The following is a 22967-nucleotide window of genomic DNA, read 5'->3' as shown; positions in this document are numbered from 1 at the left end:
TACGTGGTTTCCATTCACATTTTCCCTATTATCAGCATTTTTAGGAGTTTACTGTAATCAAAGTTTAGCTTGTTAAGATCAAAACAAGTTTTTTGAAGAATACTCGTTGGCTTCATATCGATTGGTAACTCAGCAACAAAATGGCAATGGAAAGCTCATGTGTGTTGTACAAAGTACAACAGCGCGAGTAACGGAGGGTTGAAGGGAGCGTTTGATGTGAAAAGTCAGTGAGTAACCAGCTACAAATTTACTATGGCAGCACTGCAATAATTAATTACCTGCTATTTTGGTATCTTTCATTCATTTTTATAACGCCACCAAAATCCCACCATCACTGTAAAATAAAGCTTCCAGCACAACTACAACCACACGAAAAGCGGCTTAAGCTTATACGCAACACCATAAGCACTGTTTTGACTCATACTTTTCCCACTCAGTTCTTCGTGATCAGTCAGTTCACACGTAACCATTCAGCTGGCCGCAGCAACGTACCGTAACGATCGATCGTCGAGGGTGCGCTGCCTTTCGCTCGTCGAGATCTCTCCATTTAGATCCAGAAACGTCAAACTTTGTTTACGCTAGGCTACGATCGAGCTTGCTCAAAGATCGCCAATCCCCCCGTGTTGGTGCTAGGGAAGTGTGTTCTAGTGGTGATAATTGCATGAACCAGCATGGCGACCATCGAAAGTGAAAAGGAAAGTGCTAAATCGAAAGTGCAAGATCAAAAGAAAACCAACGTTGGCAAGCTGAAAGATGGTGCCGTTGTTGCATCCGAGGGGAAGAAAGTGGATTTGTAAGTTTTCTTTGATCCATTTTTGCGGGATTTATGTGTGAAAGAATGATATCCGGGATTAGTTCTTTGAGCAGTTTGAGTTCGAAAAACAGGTATTTCCTACGAACGGAACCATTTAACGGGTCACGATGAAATTTTACACCGAGTAAAAGTGAAAGATGTGCGATCAAATATTTGCTTGACGTTTCCAACAAAGCGCTGCACTTTTACGCAATAGGTGTTGGAAGATGATGCCACGGTGCTTGTACGGCATTTGAATTTGTCAAGGACGTTCGTTCGCAAGATGAATACCGGTTTCGCACCACGCCGCGTTGACATTAACATAAAATGCTCAAACTAGATGAGCGACGCGATCGCGATATTGAATGGAACTAAACACTTAACATGTATTGTAGGAATTGGTGGATCGTGTTCGGTGTGATACTGGCGCTAGCGCTGGGAACGCGATTCTACAATGTTACCGTTCCGGACCACGTCTGCTGGGATGAGACCCATTTTGGGAAGATGGGCAGCTGGTACATCAATCGGACGTTTTTCTTCGATGTCCATCCACCGCTGGGCAAGATGCTGATCGGATTGTCCGGGTACCTGAGCGGGTACGATGGGAAGTATCCATTCGATAAGCCCGGTGACAAGTACAATGGGACGCACTATGAAGGAATGAGAATCGTGAGTGTTTTATTTTATTATTGGAATAACACAAATATCAACTCACCCTCATTCCAGTTCTGCACGGCCCTCGGAGCGGCCATCGTGCCGATGTCCTTCCACACCGTCTGGGACATGACGGGTTCGCTAACGGCGTCCACTTTTGCCGCTGCCTACATCCTGTTCGACATCGGTATGCTCATCCTGAACCGGTACATCCTGCTGGATCCTCCGTTGATCTTCTTCATGACCGCTTCCGTGATGGGAATGGCTCGGGTTACGAAACTCACTCGCCAGCACCGGAGTTTCTCCCGAAGCTGGTGGATTTGGTTGTGCTTTACCGGCTCCATGTTGGCCTGTACGATCAGTGTAAAGTTCGTGGGCCTGTTTGTTGTGCTTCTGGTTGGATTGCACACTGCCAGTGATCTGTGGGATGTCCTCGGGGACCTTTCCCAGCCGATCAGCTACACCGTTAAGCAGTTGATAGCTCGGGCAATTACCTTGATTGTTCTCCCCATCTTCCTGTATGCGACGTTCTTCTACATCCACTTGGCCGTGCTAAATCACACCGGTAGTGGGGATGGATTCTACAGTTCCGGATTCCAATCGAATTTGGTTGGAAACTCACTGTACAACGTATCGATGCCTCGGGAGGTGGCCTACGGAGCGGTTGTAACGTTGAAAAATCATAAAACGGGTGGCGGGTATTTGCACTCGCACAACCACCTGTACCCGAAAGGATTCGGCGCCAAACAGCAGCAAGTAACGACCTACAGCCACAAGGACGAGAACAACAAGTGGTTGATAAAGCCCTACAACAAGCAAACGGTCGATAATGTAACGCTGGTAAAGCACGGCGATTTGATCCGATTCGAACACATTCAGACCAGGCGGAACTTGCACTCACACCGGGACCAGGCTCCCGTTACGAAAAAGCACATGCAAGTTACGTGCTACGGAGAGGTATGTAGCTGGGACACGAACCAACAGCCGGAACGGATGGATAAAAGCTGTGATTATCGTTTTTGTTCGTTTGCAGGAAGGACAAGGTGACAGTAACGACGTCTGGCAGGTGCAGATAATCGGCGGCAAGGATGGTGACATCGTGGAAACTGTGACGAGTCGGTTGATTTTCTACCACTACATTGAACGATGCGTTCTGACGACGACGGGCAAGCAGCTTCCCAAGTGGGGTTTCGAGCAGCAGGAGGTATCGTGCAATCCGAACATTCGGGATCGAAGCGCGGTTTGGAATGTGGAAGATAATCAGTTCGATAAACGTAAGATATAGGTGATAAATTAGTACATTATAAAATAGGTAATCGATTCTTTTGTACTCCAGTTCAAAGCGTAAACTTCCAAGTGTATGCACCGGGATTTCTCAGTAGATTTTTCGAATCCCACGCCGTGATGCTTCAGGGAAATTCCGGCCTCAAACCAAAGGAAGGCGAAGTCACCAGCAGACCGTGGCAATGGCCCATTAATTATAGGGTAAGTTATTTCTGTCCCAACACATTTAATTAAGGTAGATTTCAATCGGAAGCGTTTAGAATTTATTCCGCGAGCAATTAAATTTGAAGTACGAACAGCAACAATTTACATTGTAAATTGAAGTGTACTTTTCTCCCCCTATGAGAAGACGAATTGAAATGTGCACCCTTCTTTCGAGAATCATCCTTCAAGGAGCCGCTGACGAACGAACGCCGTTTGTCGCAAATCAACTGCAGCAAGAGCAGAGTTGCAAGCATCGAAAGCCCTCGAGTGACTGCAATCATGTTATAATAATCGTCATCACCATTCTTGAAAACGTCTTCCCCGGTGTCATCCGCACCTTGGTACCTGGTACTAAACGTCCGACGAACGACAGGTTGCTGCTGCTGGCGGCGTACATATCAAGCGATGATTAAGCGCATAATGCTTTGTCTAAAGATGTGAAATCGCTCGCAACGGCTGCATCTGTACCACCACATTTGCCTCGTTGTTGAGAAGTGTTGGAAAATGCAGCTGCCTCAGCGGTGTTGTGGGTGGTGATTTGCATTGCTTCATATGGCGGGAAAGGGGGAGTACGATTCTATGTCAACACCTCAAGTGGACGCACTTGGTTTGCGGACGCAAATAGAATTCAAGTTGGTCGGTAGGGGTTGAATGTGTGCATATGACCATGAGCAGGTAAAAGTTGTTAGGGTTGTTCTCGGTTGGAGTTGAATCATTTGGATAAACATGTATTGTAAATTCAGAGAAAATTTTGTATTTGGTGTCAGATTACCAGCTTTAACTTAAATTTGATATCTCTCATAACCATATCCGGCGACATATCAAATCACATCTTCTCGACCGAAATATGACCAATGGCACTCAAAACGACAACCATAGAGTCATATGGCCACACGGGAAAAAAAGAGTTCCCATATTCGATTTATCAGGCAGGATTTTGAGTTCAGATGCTATGCTAGAAGTGCTACTTGATAAGACAACAAAAAAGTTACGTAAAAGCCATGAAAAACACAAATGAAAGTCAGCTGGTGCGTTCTGCCCGGGGGGTGCGTTGTATACCATTCTCCCCTATATTTGAGAAAATTTTGTTCTGGATAGCTGGCCGTGATTTTTAGTTCACGGTCCGTTCCCGTTTTCGGGAACGGATTTTTTTTCTAAGCACCGTAGAACCAGCTCTGGATATTCCGGATCATGGTTCCACATGGTAACATTTGATATCTCTCATAACCATATCAAGCGACATACAAAATCATATCTCAACAAGAACATCAAGCTAGTCGATAGAATTTGGACGAGGGCCCCAGGTCAAAGTAAAATCAAGCAGCCCCCCAGGATGAAAGCCTTTCATGTTTCAAGGGGAAAGGGAGGTTGGCGCATCCAATATAATCAAATTCCTTTGTTTATAAGATGTTCTAAGCTCTTCAAATCGTCCAGGAGTTTAGATCATTCAATCTAACAAGGTCCCCAGCACCGAAACATATCCAAGTAGATGCATTGAGTCAATACGCCATGATCGCTTTCTATGTACAGTGTATCTCAAAATTGCACGTACAGATGTCCTTAAATTTTAGAAAAACAACTTTAAAAGCACAATTTAAAGAGATACGTTTCTGAATTTCTGGCTGCTGAATCATCATAAATTTATAAATAATTGGTACAGTGTTGGGCTTATCTGGTTGCGTTTATTAAAAGTAAGAACTATTAGAGAAAAACGCTTTTTCTTGAAAAATTATAATATCTTGAAATATAATTAACTAAACTTTTTCTTTAGTTTTGTTTATTTTTAGTAATAATAAAGATCATTCATATTCCACACATTTTACTAAAATTCGTCCACTAGGTGAAAAGTTGAAAATCGAGCGTTTTACTAAAACAATTCTCACTTCAAACAGGTTCTTCCTTTAAGTCCAAAACTAAAGCGATAAATCAATAAACATCCGTTTAACCACCAACCAAGAATTTAAAAAAATTGTCTACTTTTTTTTTATTATATTTCTATCGTTGGCACTCTTGAGGACCTCCCCTAATGTTGCAAAATAAGTTGACGTTCCGTACCCTTGACGGAAGGCGTGCTGTCGATGGTCTAGAAGGTTTTCAGCTTCAAGGAAATGCTTTAGCCTCCTGTTGAACATTCGCTCCAGAACCTTGGCCATACAGCTTGTCAAGGCTATTGGCTGGAACTTGCTAGCTTCACGGGTTGTTTCATTGGCTTTTGGGATGGGGATGACTAAGCTCTCTTTCCACGACGCTGGATACGAGTTGATGAGCCAGAGCTTGTTGAAAAGCTCCAGCATCCGTTGCTGGCCTGGCGTTGGTAACCTCTTGAGTAGAGGGTACCCGATTTCGTCGGGATCCGCCGACTTTCCGTTGCTGCAATTCCTGCCAGGAGAATGCCTGGTTGATGTCCGAGTTTCCAGCGTCAGAAGAAACAGAAAAACTTGCAATGGATGACGTCGAAGGCTTAGCTTTCCGCTTGAATTCGTCTTCGTACTTCTCGATGGCTGCGATACCGCCGAGTTCGTCCGCTACAATTGCAGGGTCAGAAACAGCTTCACCGTTAATCTCTACGTGGAGCGGTGTCATGCGCCGTTTCCCACTGAGGGCGTTGACTTGCCTCCATAAGTCGGCCGAAGACTGTGATGAATTCATTCCTTCCAGAGAGACGCGGGTTTCTTGCCGGCATTGATTGTGCGACTCATGGTAGTGACGGAGAGCGTCCACGCGATCGGGATGTCCGATAGGAAGGCGCTTTACACGGCGAAGTGCTTTACGCCGGGCTTTAACGGCTTTCCTCGTATCTTCATTCCACCAACGTAGTGCTTTTCGCCCCGGAACGCTGCTGGTCTTTGGGATGGTTGCTGTTGCTGCTTCGTATACCACTTCTGAAAAGTCTTCAATGCTGTTCGGATTACGCTGTAGTAACAAGGACTGAAAGGCTTCACCATAGCTATCCCAGTCCACTTGTTCATAGCGCCATCGGGGCCTCCGTGTTGTCATCGGGAAGATGGCGGTCGAAATTTGAACTTTGATGGGGTAGTGGTCACTACCATAGAGATCAGTGTTCGCGCTCCACTGAATTTTTCCGGCAAAGCAGCGGCTGACAGCAGAGACGTCGATGGCAGAAGTATGCCGCCCGTTAAAGTACGTGGGCACACCGTCATTCAGAATCACCATGTCTTCCTTCTCGAAAATATCGACCTGGGTAACACCTCGAGGGTCGGAGCGGGGGCAGCCCCAGATTGGGTGGTGCCCGTTCAGATCTCCAACCAGGATGCGCGGTTCCGGTAGTTTAGCTATGGCTTCGCTGAGTTGATCGTGCAGGTTTGGCAGCCGTCCGCATGGCAGGTATGCACATGCGACGGAGATGTTCGCCGGTGCCGCCAGCTGGACACCAAGTATGGGAAGCTCGGAGTCCATATCGACAACCTTGAAAGGTATCGTCTTCAAAACCCCGATGGCCACGGAGTGCCGGAAGTTGTTTCCCCGTTTAGCTGTCCACGTATACTTACCGCCTAGAGAGCGGTTCATTTGGTCTGTTGTCGTTTTGTTAGTTTCCTGGAGTGCAATGACCCAGGGGGGGATCGTCGTGGCAAAGGAGCTCTAGATCACCAATGTGGTTCAGGAACCCGTTAATGTTCTACTGCAGGATAAAGTTTACTGGCTTAGGCAAGGTAGGAGTGGGGTACGAGCGCGCTGTGATTGTGGAGCTAGTGTCATCGCGACGGTGACTGCCACTCTGGTCGACGGGTAGATCTATATCGTAGGTGTCCGATCCATCGTGATAGTCGAAGCCAGCTGACAGATTGATGTTGTATGCTGAATGAGACAGAGCCCCACCAAGGGCAGGTGTAGAAGTTCCACCCACCCAGGGCAGGGATGACCCAACAGAGAGAGGAGAGGTATTACATGATGGCGTACTGGGCTTGGCAGCTTCGGTCGTTGTTATAGCAGCGTGTTCGAGTCCCACGAAGTCCTTCGGGGAATGGGTCGATGAGCCCTTGTCCGTCCCGATACTTGAAGCAGACTTGACTCCCTCGTCGTCCATAGGGGGATGAGCGTTTCCGCCCTTGTGCGTCCCTCTTCCAGACATCCCCCGGCGAAGGGGGGTTATCGTCAGTTCCGGTGTGGAAATGGCGTCCGCACCGACGGGGCTATCGCTGGGCTCTTCTTTGGTTTCTTCGTCCGCGGGCCGCAGAGGTGATCCGGCAGTTCCGGTGGGGTTATGACGTCCGCACTGCCGGTGCCCTGCGTGCCTGAAGCACTCGTTAATTCGACTGGTTGACGGTGGCTGGCAGTTGATGGAGGTGTTGAGGTGACCATTAGAGTTGTCAAGTTGAATAGCGAGGGTCGAGGTGCCGTTCAAAGTAGTCAGCGTATAACGTACTACTTCCACTTTTCTTTCATTTGCGTGGCTTTTCCGGAGAGACTGGCGAGGTACGGGCGAGAGTCGATCTTTGGATTTTGAGAGCTTGGGCTATGCGAGGGGGGTGACCAGGAGGGTCTAGCTGGCTGATGGGTCGCTTCGATGATTGCGGTGTTGAGGGCTGTTCAATGGATGTAGCGGGAGTCGATGGCATGGGGGTATCTTGTTTGCGGCTGGTTTTTAGGTTTGGGCTGTTTTCTGGCGTGATGGTGGCATCGCTGCTGGATCCCGACGAGATCGAGCCATCACTTAAGACGGTGATGGAATCGTCTGCTCTCTCGGGAGCTTTCTGCGACACGGGCTGAACTTTCTCCGGGGTGGTCCGCGAAGGTAATGACGGGACTGAAGGTAGGACGACGCTCAATTTTGCGATACACTGTATATCAGATGTTCTAGGTTCTCCAGATCATCCTAGAGTTCACATCCACTGAAACAATGTCAATAGCATCGAAACATGTCCAAGCTTATTCATAGAGTCTATACGTACCATTTGGGATCCATTTCCATGTATATAAGATGTGCTAGGTTGAACAAACGATGAAGCTCCCCAAGTAACCAAAAGTTCCGCTTTCAACACTTCCAAGTTCCATAAAGTTCAAATAAAGTTCCGACAGAACTTTCAAGTTCCATAAAGTTCAAATAAAGTTCCGACAGAACTTTCAAGTTCCATAAAGTTCAAATAAAGTTCCGATAGAACTTTCAAGCCACATGAAACAATCCGCACAAATCTTTTTTTGTAACAAAATTTAATGTACGTAAATTTGAAATAATCAGTGGCCCGAATATATCATAATTTTTATATTTATGCAACATTCAATCCACACAATAAAAAATTAAAAAGTAATTTCCTGGATTCGAACCCTTGTATTCGGCATGTGATCCACGATTGCTAACCCCTGCGCCACAAGTGTGATGAATTACCATGTGGGCAAACACCAATTTAAATTCATCAAGGTGTTGTGTTTTGTACTCAAGTCAGTCAGCTGGCTCAGAAAACTCCAACAATAGGCGGGACAACAGCTCACTTTAATATATTTCAGATGACGTAGTGGTTCGTGCTGAGACTCTCACGCAGAAGGACTGGGTTTAATTCTTCAAACAGCTCCATTACTAATACTAATGCTGGTAAATCAATACACATTAATACCTGCCTTTAGAAATAACTTTCATAAAAGTGCGAACTAAATATAGAATTGGTGTAGAGGACAAAAACCTTTTTTAATTTATTTCCTAAAAGTTCCGTTCAAGTTCCGCCAGAGGCTACTTAGAATGCTCTTCAATTATGGTACCGAAACTTTCAAGTTCTTATAACGACTTAAAAATGAGGCTGCTTAGAATTCTATAGACCACCTTCAACCAAGGTGCTTAAGCCATAAATAGCCTTTTATCAGAACTTTTGGTTACTTGGGTCGGAATTTGAGATCCAATTGTGGGGCCACCAGGCACGAATTATGTACCGCAGGCATCGGTTGATAAACACCTGCAGCTTCTGAGTGTTCTCCGCTGATACACACCATGTTTCACTGGCGTATAACAGCACAGACTTCACGTTCGAGTTAAAAATTCGGATTTTGGTGCATCGACTGATCTGATTTGCTCTCCATACATTTCGCAAACTGGCAAAAGCAGCTCTCGCCTTCTTAATCCGTGCACCTGTGTCGCTCTTGGTGCCGCCGTCCGACGCTATCTGGCTGCCAAGATATTGGAAGCTTTCGACTTTCTCCACTGCCTGCCCAGCTACCGTGAAATTGGAACGGTTTTCCGTGTTGACATCCAACGATTTGGTCTTGTTGACGTGGACGGTTAGACCTGCTTCAGAGGAGCGTTCCACAAGGTCGTCGAGCTTACTCTGCATGTCCGAGCGCCGTTGTGCTAATAACGCAACATCATCAGCCAAATCGAAGTCGTTGAGATGCTCCATGGTAATAGGCTGCCACAGCAACCCACGGTTCGGTACACGGTCAACGCCTCCAACCATGATCTCGTCGATTACGATGAGGAATAGTACCGTTGATAATATACATCATTGCTGCTACATTCATCGTACTGAAGTTTGAAACAGGACCCGTAAGCAATCCAACGGAATTCCTCGACATCTTCGTTACCAAGGTGAGGCAGCTGAATCTCCATCAGAATATGCAAATCTGTTCTCGGCGTTCTTTCGAAGTGTGCAAAGTAATAATCGACCACCTTTGACTGAATCGTACTTGAGCAATTTGCCGCACTACGACTTGAACGTGACCGTCTACAACTTCTCTCGGCAAGATGTTTTTGCTAAGCTGGTTTCTATCGACCCTTCGAAAGGAGTAGGTCCAGATCGTCTGTCACTTTTCTTCATCAATCGGTGTGCGGAGTCAATCGCTTTGCCTGTGAGTATTCTCTTCAACATATCTCTTTCGGAGAGCGTATTTCATAACAAATAGAAAACGGCAGCCATCACTCCCATTCATAAAAGTGGTAATGTTAATGACGTCGAAAATTATCGTGCAATTTCGATTTTGAGTTGCTTTCCTAAAGTCTTGGAGAGTCTTGTCCATGATTCTTTGTATCGTAACGTTCAACATGTGATATCAGAGAGTCAGCATGGATTTGTCAGGATGCGGTCAACAACAACCAACCTGATGTGCTACGTTTCTTCTCTTGTGGACAGCCTTGAAAAGCGACAACAGGTCGATGCAGTTTATGTCGACTTTTCTAAAGCATTCGACAAAGTGCCGCATGCACTGGCAGTGGAAAAACTCAAACGCATGGGATTCCCTCAATGGCTTACACAATGGATTGAATCGTACTTGTCTGAGCGTTGGGCTTTTGTACGCCTCGGTGGAACCTCTTCTGAAACGTTCTCAATTACTTCCGGGGTTCCTCAAGGAAGTCATTTGGGACCATTACTTTTCGTGCTGTTTGTTAACGATCTGTGCGGACTCATCAGATCACCGAAGTACATGTTCGCTGATGACCTGAAATTCTTCCGCCTGATAACCTCCATGGTCGATTGCTGCGCTCTTCAGATGGATATCGACTCGCTTCTTGAATGGTGCTCATTAAACGGAATGGAAGTGAATATTCGTAAATGTAACATCATCTCGTTCAACCGATCTAGGACAACTGCCATTTTCGATTATAAGATGAACGCTTCAAGTGTCAACCGTGTGTCATCAATCAAGGATCTTGGATTAATACTGGACAGTAAGCTGAAATTCACCAAGAACATTGCAACAACCACCGCCAAAGCATATGCGATACTAGGGTTCATCAAGCCAACACGCAGCAATTTGAGGATGTATACTGTCTAAAAACATTGTATTGTTCGCTAGTGCGTAGCATACTGGAATATGGCGTTCTAGTATGGGCACCGTATCACGTCACGCTTTGCTTTCGCATTGAAAAGATTCAAAGTAACTTTGTCCGCTACGCTCTACGACTGCTACCATGGAACCGTCGTTTCAACGAATCGCGTGAAGATTATGAAACCATGTTTAAAAATAGGATTAGTTCTTTAAATAGAAATTAATAATTCTGTCTGTGCGTTTTTATTATACGAAGACAAGTAAATAAATAAATAAAAATAAAATAAAAATGTTGGCGAGATTTGAAAGAGTTGTAATCAACAGTTATTTCCTAAAATATTGCCATATTTTTGCATATTTTCTATAAAATCTTCCTTGTGTGACCCCGACCAGAGAGGAATATATAATTTATAACATATTTATATCAACTCCTGTTGTTAATTAATACAAAATCTTGATAAATTTTGTTTCAGGGTCTCAGTATGAAAAATATCATCAAAATAATTGAAACAAAATAACAACACATTTTGTTAAAACTGAAGAGTACGAAACATGAGACGAAGGGGAAGTGATCGTTGATAAGGTGTATTCTCATTTCATGTTATTTAATTAATATCTTATCCCAATCAGAATAAATATAGCATAAATATTTGTTTGATTTGACGTACGAAGAGGGTTAAAATTTCAAAATAAAACGTGTGACGAAATAGTGTCAGGTTTTGAACACTTAAAACATGGTCATTTATGAATGAATTTCAATTTTAATGACAGCATTTGATTCAAATTATATGAAAGATTTGTTGGAATACAGATGATAGTTGTTTATTAATGGTTAACTATTGAAAATTGATCAAAGTTTTTAGCCGTAATCAACCAATCACGTGCTCGCTTGCTATGCCTATCGAGAGAACAGAGAGACGATCCGGTACCACTCAATACTCAATGTATTCTATTTAGCCATTGCTTTTTTTTCTATTCATTGACCTACATCAGCAAAATACAGAAAAAAAATAGTGGGCTTAGAATGCACTCTGGAAATTTCAAAAAATCTTTTTTTTTTTGACTTTGGAATGTCTACTTTGACATAGACTTGACCGCAAGTCCGCAAGTGACATCGTTCCAAAGTTATAGGCCGATTAGTGGACTCGTGTCCAGACGCTCCAAGCACGTTCAGGTGAGCGCTCGGAGTACCCGCCCGTTACCGGCGAAACGGCGTGTCTTAGTAGTTCCAACTGCTGCCGCGATTATCTCTAAACGATGTTTTCAAAATTGGCGGGCGCTGTATTTTAGAAACGGCTCATTCGATTTAAACGACGATTGAATTTTCGAGTTAAGTACCTTTTTTTCTAGTCTTGTACGTAGCCGATTTTCAAAAGAATCAAAAATGGATTTTTGGTGCAAGCTTTTATCTCCAATTGTAGGGTACAAAAACGGACTGTTTTTTTCAAAACGTCGCCAAATTTTTATTTTTCAACCAAATCAAAAACGGCTACTTACAAGACTGGGTCATCTATCAGAGAATAACAACAACAAAATTCGTTGTTCCAGCTCCAGTGGTGTGAACGCCAGACGTCCCGCCCCGCAACGACTCAGACGGGATGTCTCCTGGCGAACCTGGTGCAGCGGCTACAGGAGACATCCAATCGCGCCAAAAAAAAATCTCAATTAAAGAGGACATTTCAATGGACAAAACCATGCATTCCTTTTTTTTTTGAATTGATCGTTATTTACCCTCAAAAAAATTTCTTGAAAATGAGCTATTTTTCATGCCGCCAGAGTGGACAACCCCCTTAAGTAAGGGAAACGTAGAAAATTTGACTGCAGTGTGAGGCATTGATTCTCTGTTTGACCTTCAAGTAGTTCAGTTTGGGTTTTGCTCACTCTGTCGAGTTATTCGATAAGGTAATAGTTTATTTTCCAAACGATCGCGCGTTTTTTTTTTGTATGGGATAGCAACCCTCCAGAATCAGGCTCCGAGAGAAAGTAAAGAACAGTGGTGAGTTTCCGGAATTCGGCCTAGTGGCCATTTCGCCTAGTGATCATTCGGCCTAATAACCCAGCATCTACCCTGAGCATTCAACATAATCTGATTGATATATCTCATGATAGGTTCTGGTACAAATAAAAGGTACGGACCATTTTCCCGAATCACCATCGATGTGATAGATGGGTCCTGGGTACTCAATATGACCACCAGTTACCATGTTTCTAAAGTTCCTTTGGTTTTATCATTTTTAACAAAATTCTGAAGCTCTATCTCTGACATATCGAGTCATAGAATCAAAATAACACTACGTAGATTTCGACTTATGAAGAGTACAATACATGGGAAAATTAAGGAACCGCAGAATCCATCGAATTATAGAATATCGAGTTGGAGAGAGCTGACTGTACATGAATTTTCTATCTTGCGTGGATATCAAAATTTTTGCAATACAAATTCCTATTTATAGAACGCTTTGCCGATATGAGCTGAAATTATAGCCCATAGGCTACAGATTAATTAGAATTAAAAGCAATCGTCAAATCCAATAAAACCGCAATCACCCTCCATGGTTTTCCTCCATCCGGCCGCATCCGGCTAGAAAGTAGTAGATACTAAGAAGAAAATTAATTCCCCCTTGCCGGAAGATTGATTCTTAGATCAAGCCTCAGACCACTTCCTGGAGTATCTCTTGATTACTTCCACCCTCGTTGGCAGTTCTAATGGCAAGTATTTACACTTCTGACTTTCTTCTTCCATCTCCTGAGTGGGGTGGAATGCATTTGCACACGACTGCGACCATTTCATCTCCCCCTTCAATTGCATTCCAACCAACCTTCTTTGTACTGATGAAGTGTTGCTGTATATAAGCCAGCAGCTGCCATTAAACATCATCATCCAACGCTTCTGCACTTCCAACACAGGTCACGCGTGAAAGATTTATCCTCACGGCCTCACACCTCACGATGCTGCACTTATTTGCCAATACACGCACAGTAAATAATTCACTGATTCTGGAATGTGATTAAGCATCATTAGACAGCCTTCGCCTTATCGGTACCGCAGCATTAATGAATTCCTTCCCGCAGAACAATTGCAATTATTCCTCATCACTAGCATTACAGCGAACTCGGTTGATCTTCATTTGTCGCCTGAATTCCATCTTCTCCTTGTAATTCATCTCTATTTGTGTCATCAAAATTCACCGTAGCTGTCCATCAGCGACTGAATTGTAACTTGTTTGTTCGGGGTGCAATGTCGGTCGGTTGTGGGGGGGCCAGAACTTCGCAACTGCTACGCAACGTTCCGTGAGTGGACGCGTCGGAATTCCTCGGATGGAGGTTTCTTTTTAAGATAACTTTCTCGAGACGGTTGCAAACAGCATCTCGTTGCTAATAACCATTGCGAAAGATGGAAGCGTGTGGCCTCCGGGAAGGGACAACAATGAAGGGGACAAACTTTTCTCTTAGAAGATGTAATTGAAATAGGTACCTACCGACGACGACCAGGACGACGATGACGCAGACGACAGTGTTGGTGTGCGTGTGCTAGGAAAAAGGAAACTCACAAATAATAGGAGTCAGACAAAAATAAAATCAGTGCGCGTTCTACTAGCGGGAAGTGATTTGTTACAAGTGTTGTTGGGGACATATTTCAAATAACTAATCTTGGCCGCTTCTGTTGGTTGGACGCTAAGTTTGTGCGTTCAAGCGAAATGGAATTGGAATGGAAAAGTTTTGCACAATTCATTTCGAATACACTTAGGGAGCTAATTGGGTCTGTTGGATGTGCCCGGGAAGTTCGATACTGGTGATTTATCTTATAAGTTGCGTTTCCTTCTATCCGTTTCGTACTTTCAGGGACAATTCTTCTCCGGCTCAGAGCACCGTGTCTACCTGTTGGGTAATCCGATCATCTGGTGGAGTAACTTGGTCTTTTTGGCGCTGTTCGTTGCGGTGTTTTTGGTTGAGGTCATCAAGTATCAGAGGAACTCCGGCTTGACGCAGAATACTGCCATTAGTGCCAGTGCAGACGAAGGTAAGCGCTAGAGAAGTGGTACGATACTTGGATCAGGATAATAACCGTTAAAATTTCCCACATTTCAGAATCCAAATGGCGCTCGCTGAGGGCATCCGTATGGCTGTTCGGAGGCTGGCTACTGCACTATCTACCCTTCTACGCAATGGGACGAGTTCTGTACTTCCACCACTACTTTCCGGCCCTGGTGTTCAACTCAATGCTTGCAGGTCAGTGTCAAAGCTCCGGAGGCGATAATCTTTCTCAACACGACAAACTTGCTCATAATAAGTTCAACTTTCTCGTTTGCGAAGAAAGTGCACAGCGACATAAGGCATCATACTTTCCACCTATCGTGAATGTACCTTTTGTTCAGCAAAACTTTTATCACCTAATTGAACATTATTATAACTCGATATGACTAACTTTATTATCGCCACCGTTGTCGATGCCATTTTCATCAGCCGTATTCCGTGTGAGAGAGATCATACAGTGATGAAATTCCTGGCTTGCTTCAGCTCCGGCGCGACACTTATCGCAAGCCATTGACTCTTCATGTCTGGAAAATCTCTTCACACCCACCCAACAGCACATTTCTCCCAACATAAACGGTCAACTGCAGCCTCTGCCGCCAGACTCAATGGCTCAATCATGCGTCTTCTCAAGGGTCCGGGTACACAGAAGATGGTTTGCGGTGTGAAAAATATTTCAAAATTCCTAAGATTCTTCACACATCCACCCATTCGCTGCTTTCTTGATAATGTTGATGTGCGATAGAGGCTATGTGTAGCATAAACGAAAAGGCATTCCAGAAGGATGGTGGGGAGGGGCGAATGCGGCGAAGATAAAAGGTGACACGATGTGGTTCTTTATCTTTATGGGTTGAAGTTGTGGCTTGTGGCTGTCGGTGGTGGCGGAGACATTCTCCCTTGATGCTGAGGCTTCTTTTAAACTTAGTTCGGTAGGTTCCTACTTAGCTTTTATGCCGCAATGCAAAGTTGGCGAGGCTATAGAGGACGATGTGACTTTGAGGTGAGAAAACTAAGATTAGGAACTGCGGTGTGGTTCAGCGTAATGAAGTTTCACTTTTCACCTTTTGTGTGAAGGTGGCGCGTGCTTTCTGGTTTGAAGGATTCCTTCGAGCTCGAGGGCTCACCTTTTGCCATTGAACTATGGGAAAATGTTGGTGGGGTTTGAAAGAGTTGGAATGAACAGATATTTCCAATAATATTGCCATATTTTTTGGATATTTCCTATAAAATCTTCCTTATATTTGTGATGACGACCAGAGAGGAATAACGAATTTATAACATAATTATATCAACGTCTGTTGTTAATTAATAACAAATTTTGATAAAATGTTGTTTCAGGGTCCTGTTGTAAAACATATCATCAAAATAATTAAAACAAAATACATTTTGTTATAATTTTGTTAGATTTTAAATAGAAGGAAACATATTTTTTCGAAAGTTTTTTTTTGTCAGATGCAAATACATTTATTACGCTTTGAGAAGAAAGAAAGTTGTGCGTAACATTCTTTGACGTGCTTTGTAATAGGTGTACGAAACATGAGACGGAGAAGAAGTGATGGTCGATAATGTGTACTCTCATTTCATGTTATCTAATTAATATCTTCTCCCAAAAAGAATGAATATAGAATAAACCATCACTTCATTGCTACATCTTTGTTGACTATATTGATGTGCAAAAAAAAAAAAGTGTGACAAAATAGTGTCAGGTTTTGAACACTTATAACATGGTCATTTATGAACGCAATTCAATTTTAATTACACCATTTTCTTCAGATTGGATGTAAGAATTGTTTGGTATTAAGGGGATTGTTGCTTATGCAACTAATAGAGAAGTCAGCTCCGAAATTTTAAACGTATTTATTATGTGTTGCGTTAAAGTTTCCTAAAAAAAATATGCGTTTTAGAATACAATGTTTACTATGATCTTATAACTTACGTTTTGTAATCTTCTTTCATTTTTCAATCCGGAATAGAATCTATGTAACGCTAGGCTTAGGGAATCCTGAATACAATGAATCAAATTTAGGAAATATTCAAATTAAACTTTTAGTTATCAAATTTACCGGTTTGTGCAGAATAACTATAGTTTTCTTTTCTGTCTAGATGCGGCTCAAGGCAAAGTGCAAATCAGCGTAACCTATAACAATTTCTAGGATAATAAATTTCATTTTAATTAACACTTCAATAAACAAAACTGTTATTTGTTCAACTCACTGCATGAGTAGAATAACAAATTTAGGTTTAAATGCAAACAAATTTAGGTTTAAATTAGGCAAATAAATTTATATAATCTTTTTCGACATCGTGTCACACCAATTTAGCTTTGTTATAAGCACTCTTTGTTCTTCTCCATGATCTCGTTTTGTCAGCTTTCGCTTGTTCAGTTGGTACCGAAGTGTTGATTTGGAGGTAGGCTCACAGACGAGGGGCGTTCGCAACAGTCCCCCCCAGTAGTTGGACCCTGGTTCAGCATACTCTCATTTGTCCCAATGTCCAGTACCGGCAATTTCACCGCTGGTCTGTTGTAGATGCCGGAAGCGGTCTGAACCGTTGCTGAACGTACCTGCCCATCTTTCGAAGTCTTGACTGCGACTACTCTCCCTTTAGGCCAGCAATTCCTTGGGAAGCTGGGATCGACGACAATTACAATGTTTCCAGCAGCAATCGGTTTTACAGGGTTGAACCACCTTGCCCGGCGGGTGATTACAGGAGTGTATTCAAGAACCCAGCGTTTCCATAAATAGTTGGTCAGAATCTGTGATGTTTTCCAGGACTACCGCATAGCCAAAGCACTATTATCATATGGCACTAAAGGTTTAGAACCATTCGATGATCCAACTAAAAAGAGGTTCGGTGTCAATGCGGGACACGATTCATCGTCGACAGGAACATGAGTCAATGGTCTGCTGTTTACAACGTTTTCTATTTCAGCCATCTGGTTCTTTGGGACTTCGTCGGTTGGTAAACATTTTTTTGATTTCGGCTAGAACCTTTTTGACCGTCTGTATCCAGGCATGGAAAATCATTTGCATTCATTTCATACATTCATTTACATTCATTTGCCTCTAACTTTTTTCATCAACAGCATTCCGCAAAATGATGTATAGAGCTTTTGTAGGTTTTGTTATTAGCTACAACTTTTGGTTATACATAAAATCTGTATCTCTTATGCATCACGAACTAGAGCGGGCAGAACTTGTTACTGTTTTGCAGTGAATGTAAAATACATTCACTGAAAAACAGTAGTGGCTTCTGTTCGCTCTGGTTCGTCGTGTATAAGAGATACGAATTTGACTTGTTAACAAAAGTTGTAGCTAATAACAAAACCTACAAGCTTGATACACCAATTTGCGGAATGCTGTCCAGGAAAAAAGTTAGAGGCAAATGAATGTAAATGAATGCACGAAATGATTGTAAATGATTTTCCATGCCTGTCTGTATCATCCTCTCCCATATGCCACCCATATGTGGCGACGCAGGTGGGTTGAAGCTCCACGAAGTAGACGCCGTAGTGAACTCAGCCATAATTTTGTTGTTGTCGACGTTCGCTAACGCCTCAATGAGTTCCTTTGATGCGCCCACGAAGTTGGTCCCTCGGTCGCTTATTATTTGCAGTGGAGTTCCCCGTCTGGAGAAGCAATTCCGTAGGGCCATTATGCACGAGTCCGTTGAGAGAGAGTGGGCTTTCTCGATATGCCCGTGTAGTCAAGCAAGTAACTAACACTCCATAACATTTCTCGGACCGCCGCCCAACGGTGACCTGGTACGGGCCGAAATAGTCAACCCCTACGTAAGAAAAGGGTCGAACAAAGGCTGCTAGTCGCTCTTTTGGGAGGTTCGCCATCATAGGAGAATCAGGCTCAGCCCGTCGGATTTTACAGCGAGAACACTCTCTACGGACTCTGTCACACTCCACACGTACTCTTGAAATGTTGAACTTCTTCCGAGCTTCGTTAACGAAGGTTTCGTTGCACTGGTGGTGGTACTTTTCGTGGACGTTCTGAAGCACTAAATTTGTGAGCGGGTTGCGACGTGGTACACTGAAACCTCCGTTTAAGAAGTCTTTTTTTTACGCAGTATTCAATTTACGTCCCTCTTTTTACGAAGTAAATCCCAAATAACGAGGTTTTTTTTACGAAGTAAAGTCCAAATAACGAGTTTTTTTTTGTGATTTTGGGAAACTGGGATATACTGTGAAATACCTCACAATATGGGTATTTTTGGAATCGGAGTGATGTGTAGGGACCGAAAATCAATGTCTGACGCCATTTTGAAATCCAAGATGGCGACTTCCGGTTACAGAAAAACTTGGAAATTCTGCCAAATACCCCCACAATATGGGTATTTTTGGAATCGGAGTGATGTGTAGGGACCGAAAATCAATGTCTGACGCCATTTTGAAATCCAAGATGGCGACTTCCGGTTACAGAAAGACTTGGAAATTCTGCCAAATACCCCCACAATATGGGTATTTTTGGAATCGGAGTGATGTGTAGGGACCGAAAATCAATGTCTGACGTCATTTTGAAATCCAAGATGGCGACTTCCGGTTACAGAAAAACTTGGAAATTCTGCCAAATACCCCCACAATATGGGTATTTTTGGAATCGGAATGATGTGTAGGGACCGGAAATCAATGTCTGACGCCATTTTGAAATCCAAGATGGCGACTTCCGGTTACAGAAAAACTTGGAAATTCTGCCAAATACCCCCACAATATGGGTATTTTTGGAATCGGAGTGATGTGTAGGGACCGGAAATCAATGTCTGACGCCATTTTGAAATCCAAGATGGCGACTTCCGGTTACAGAAAAACTTGGAAATTCTGCCAAATACCCCCACAATATGGGTATTTTTGGAATCGGAGTGATGTGTAGGGACCGGAAATCAATGTCTGACGCCATATTGAAATCCTAGATGCAACTTCCGGTTACATAAAAACATGGAAATTCTGCCAAATACCCCACAATATGAGTATTTTTGAAATCGGGGTGACGTTTAGGGACCGAAAATCGATTTCTGATGCCATTTTTAAATCCAAGATGGCGACTTCCGGTTACAGAAAAACTAGGAAATTCTGCCAAATACCCCCACAATATGGGTATTTTTGGAATCGGAGTGATGCGTAGGGACCGGAAATCAATGTCTGACGCCATTTTTAAATCCTAGATGGCAACTTCCGGTTACATAAAACATGGAAATTCTGCCAAATACCAAACAATATGGGTATTTTTGTAATCGGAGTGACGTTTAAGGACCGGAAATCGATGTCTGACGCTATTTTGAAATCCAATATGGCGGCTTCCGGTAACAGAAAAGCTTGGAAATTCTGTCATACCCCACAATATGGGTATTTTTGGAAATGGAGTGACGTCTAAGAACCGGAAATCGATGTCTGAAGTCATTTCGAAATCCAAGATGGCGGCTTCCGGCTACAGAAAAATTGGCAAATACCACCACGTCACCCCGATTCTTAAGATACCCATATTGTAGGTTATGTAATATTACTTTTATGTTTTTATGTAACCGGAAGTTGCGATATTGAATTTCAAAATGGCGTCAGACATGGGTTTTCAGTCCTAATAGTCACCCCGATTCCAAACAACCCATATTGTTGAGTATTTGACAGTATTTTCCAGTGTTTCTGTAACCGGATGTCACCATCTTGGATTTCGAAATGGCGTCAGACATGGATTCTCGGTTCTCACAGTTCACCCCGATTCCAAATATATCCATATTGTTGTGTATTTTACGGTATTTTTCTGTTTCCCTGTAACCGGAAGCCGCCATGTTGGGTTTCAAAATGGCGTCAGACATCGATTTATGGTCCCTACACGTCACCCCGATTCCAAAAATACCCATATTGTGGGGTATTTGACAGAATTTTGAAGTTTTTCTGTTACCGGAAGCCGCCATCTTGGATTTCAAAATGGCGTTAGACATCGATTTCCGGTCCCTACACGTCACTCCGATTCCAAAAATACCCATATTGTGGGGTATTTGACAATATTTTCAAAAACCTCTTTTTACGAAGTAAATCCCAAATAACGAGTTTTCTTTTTACGAAGTAAATCCCAAGTAACGAGTTTTCTTTTTACGAAGTAAATCCCAAATAACGAGGTTTTTTTTTACGCACTAATTCGATTTACGAACCCCCGTTTTGGTTCGTAAATGGAGGTTCCAGTGTAGTACAATCGGGAACTGCGTCTTTTCGTCGTCAGTCGATACGACTACGTATGCGCATCACGCCCGCACCATCAATGAACGGGCTGACCTTGAACAAAGTACTAGTTTTGGGTAAATTTGGCTTACCTGCGGACAATGTCGCCATCTCATCCTGGTAACATGCCCATTGAGCGCGCTTATACAGATAATTGTCCGCCGCTAGCAGTTCTTCGCTGGTCAGTGGTCCTCGAAGAAGTTTCTCACCCTTCAGTTGCCGCTGAAGATTGACCGGAAATCGCTGCACGAGAGCGGTAAGTCGCTGTAGGTGGCTCGAATTGGAATAGTTTTCCGGACGTGTGGGTGATGTAGCAATCGCGGCCGGAGTTCTTCTGCAGTTTCTTCGTTGATTGATGCTTCCGGCCATTCCGATCTCGGCTTCGACAAGAATGATCGTCCTGCAAACCAGTGGCAGCTGATGTCGAAACTCGGTAAACGATCCCATTTCGTACCTTCATCGGCAACATTGATTTTTCCTCATGTCCACCTCCACTCTCCGATATCTGTAGCTTCTAAGATTTCCCCGACACGAAAGGTTACGAACTGCGAGTATTTTTCGATTAATCTTGATCGAATGTCCATCCTCAACGCTTCGTGCTAAACGGGTGCCTATCACCGCTGCTTGGAGTTCAAGCCGTGGAATTGATAGAAATTTGATCGGGGCAACTCTACTTTTCGATCCGACTAACTAACAAGAGATTTTATCTCCTTCAATGAACCGGAAATAGCAAACCGCAGCGTCTTCAAGTTCACTGGCATTCACAAACGTATGCAGTTCTACTGTACGTTTCCTGCCACGCGAATAAGATAGATGGCAACATCGTGGAGCTCGCACCGATTCCGCCTCCGGTAGAAGTTGCAGCCAGTTCTTCCACTTCATCAACTGCCTCACGCCGATTTCGTCATCCCATGAAGATCCCTCTCTCCAAATCTCTTGGAACAGCAATTTCAAGTATACCATGTAGTGGGATATCAAGCCGAGAGGGTCGTACACCGACATCATTACGCGTAGTACGTCTCGTTTCGTGGGATGTTTGAGGTCAGAAATAAGCTCTTGGTTCCGTTCAGTGGAAAGTTTGTACCGAAAGGTATCCGTCTTGGTGTTCCACCACATTCCAAGGACCTTCTCCAGTACTGCTTCGTTGTTCACGTCCAAACTTTTCTCAGCTGTTCCAGTTTCACCTAGCGCTTGCACAACTGATGGAGAATTTGAAATCTAGTTCCTCATGGTGAACCCGCCCTGTAGATGGATGTAATGGATATCCTTCACTAGCTTTATTGCTTCTTCTTCGGTGTCGACGCTTACCAATATGTCGTCGACGTAGTGGCCTTTCTTGATGATTTCAACAGCCTCTGGAAACTGTACTGCGAATTGTGCTGCGTTTTCGTTGATAATGAACTGGGCGCAGCTCGGTGAGCACTTAGCGCCAAACCTCATCACCGTCACGACGTATTCGCCAGTCGTACCATCCCGGTTGCACCAGAAAATCCGTTGACAGTGCTGGTCAAGCGGGTTCATCAGCATACGGAGGAACATCTCAGCGATGTCCCCAGAAACTGCAATCGGCCGCTCCCGGAAGCTGTACAGCACAAACGGCAACGCTGTCAGAAGATCTGGTCCTTTCATGAGGACAGAGTTGAGGGAGACTCCACTCACAGTCGCTGCTGCATCCCAAACGATCCGAACTTTGTTTGGCTTATTCGGGTTGAATACAGGGAATATTGGCAAGTACCATATGCGATCCCTGGGTTCTCGTAATTCCTCTGGAGACAATTTACGAACGTAACCTTTCTGCATGTAATCGTCCATCTTGGCTCTAAGTGTTTCAGCCAAGCTCGAATCACGTTCCATTCTTTTCATCAGGCAATGGTGACGTCTCAATGCCATCGGCCTGCTGTCAGGTAGCCGAATGTCGTCGAATTTCCTCAGCAGTCCTGTTCGAAATCTTCCATTCTCGAACTTCTTCACTGAACGCATCATCTTTGCAGAGCGTTCATCTTCCGTTGACAAAAGCAGCTTTTCCAGCTTCGCAATGCCCAGGTTTTCGAGTACAAAATGATCCTTGAC

General features: G+C 43.7%; 1 protein-coding gene across 1 annotated transcript in view; it reads left to right on the top strand.

Moving 5' to 3' along the window:
• The first annotated feature begins 450 nt into the window (after positions 1-450).
• Positions 451-22967, top strand: part of twisted (Protein O-mannosyl-transferase 2) — a 60287-nt gene continuing 37770 nt past the window's right edge. The window contains 7 exon segments of the mRNA XM_065222481.1: positions 451-793; positions 1189-1462; positions 1520-2404; positions 2481-2721; positions 2784-2932; positions 14489-14743; positions 14746-14875. Coding sequence (XP_065078553.1) covers positions 672-793; positions 1189-1462; positions 1520-2404; positions 2481-2721; positions 2784-2932; positions 14489-14743; positions 14746-14875 — 2056 coding nt within the window. The 5' untranslated portion in view covers positions 451-671.

The sequence above is a fragment of the Ochlerotatus camptorhynchus genome, unplaced genomic scaffold, assembly GCF_037179485.1.
Source record: "Ochlerotatus camptorhynchus isolate MF236.1 unplaced genomic scaffold, CSIRO-AGI_Acam_v1.1 ptg000170l, whole genome shotgun sequence".
NCBI lineage: Eukaryota > Metazoa > Arthropoda > Insecta > Diptera > Culicidae > Ochlerotatus > Ochlerotatus camptorhynchus.
This window is presented reverse-complemented; position numbering and strand designations above follow the sequence as displayed.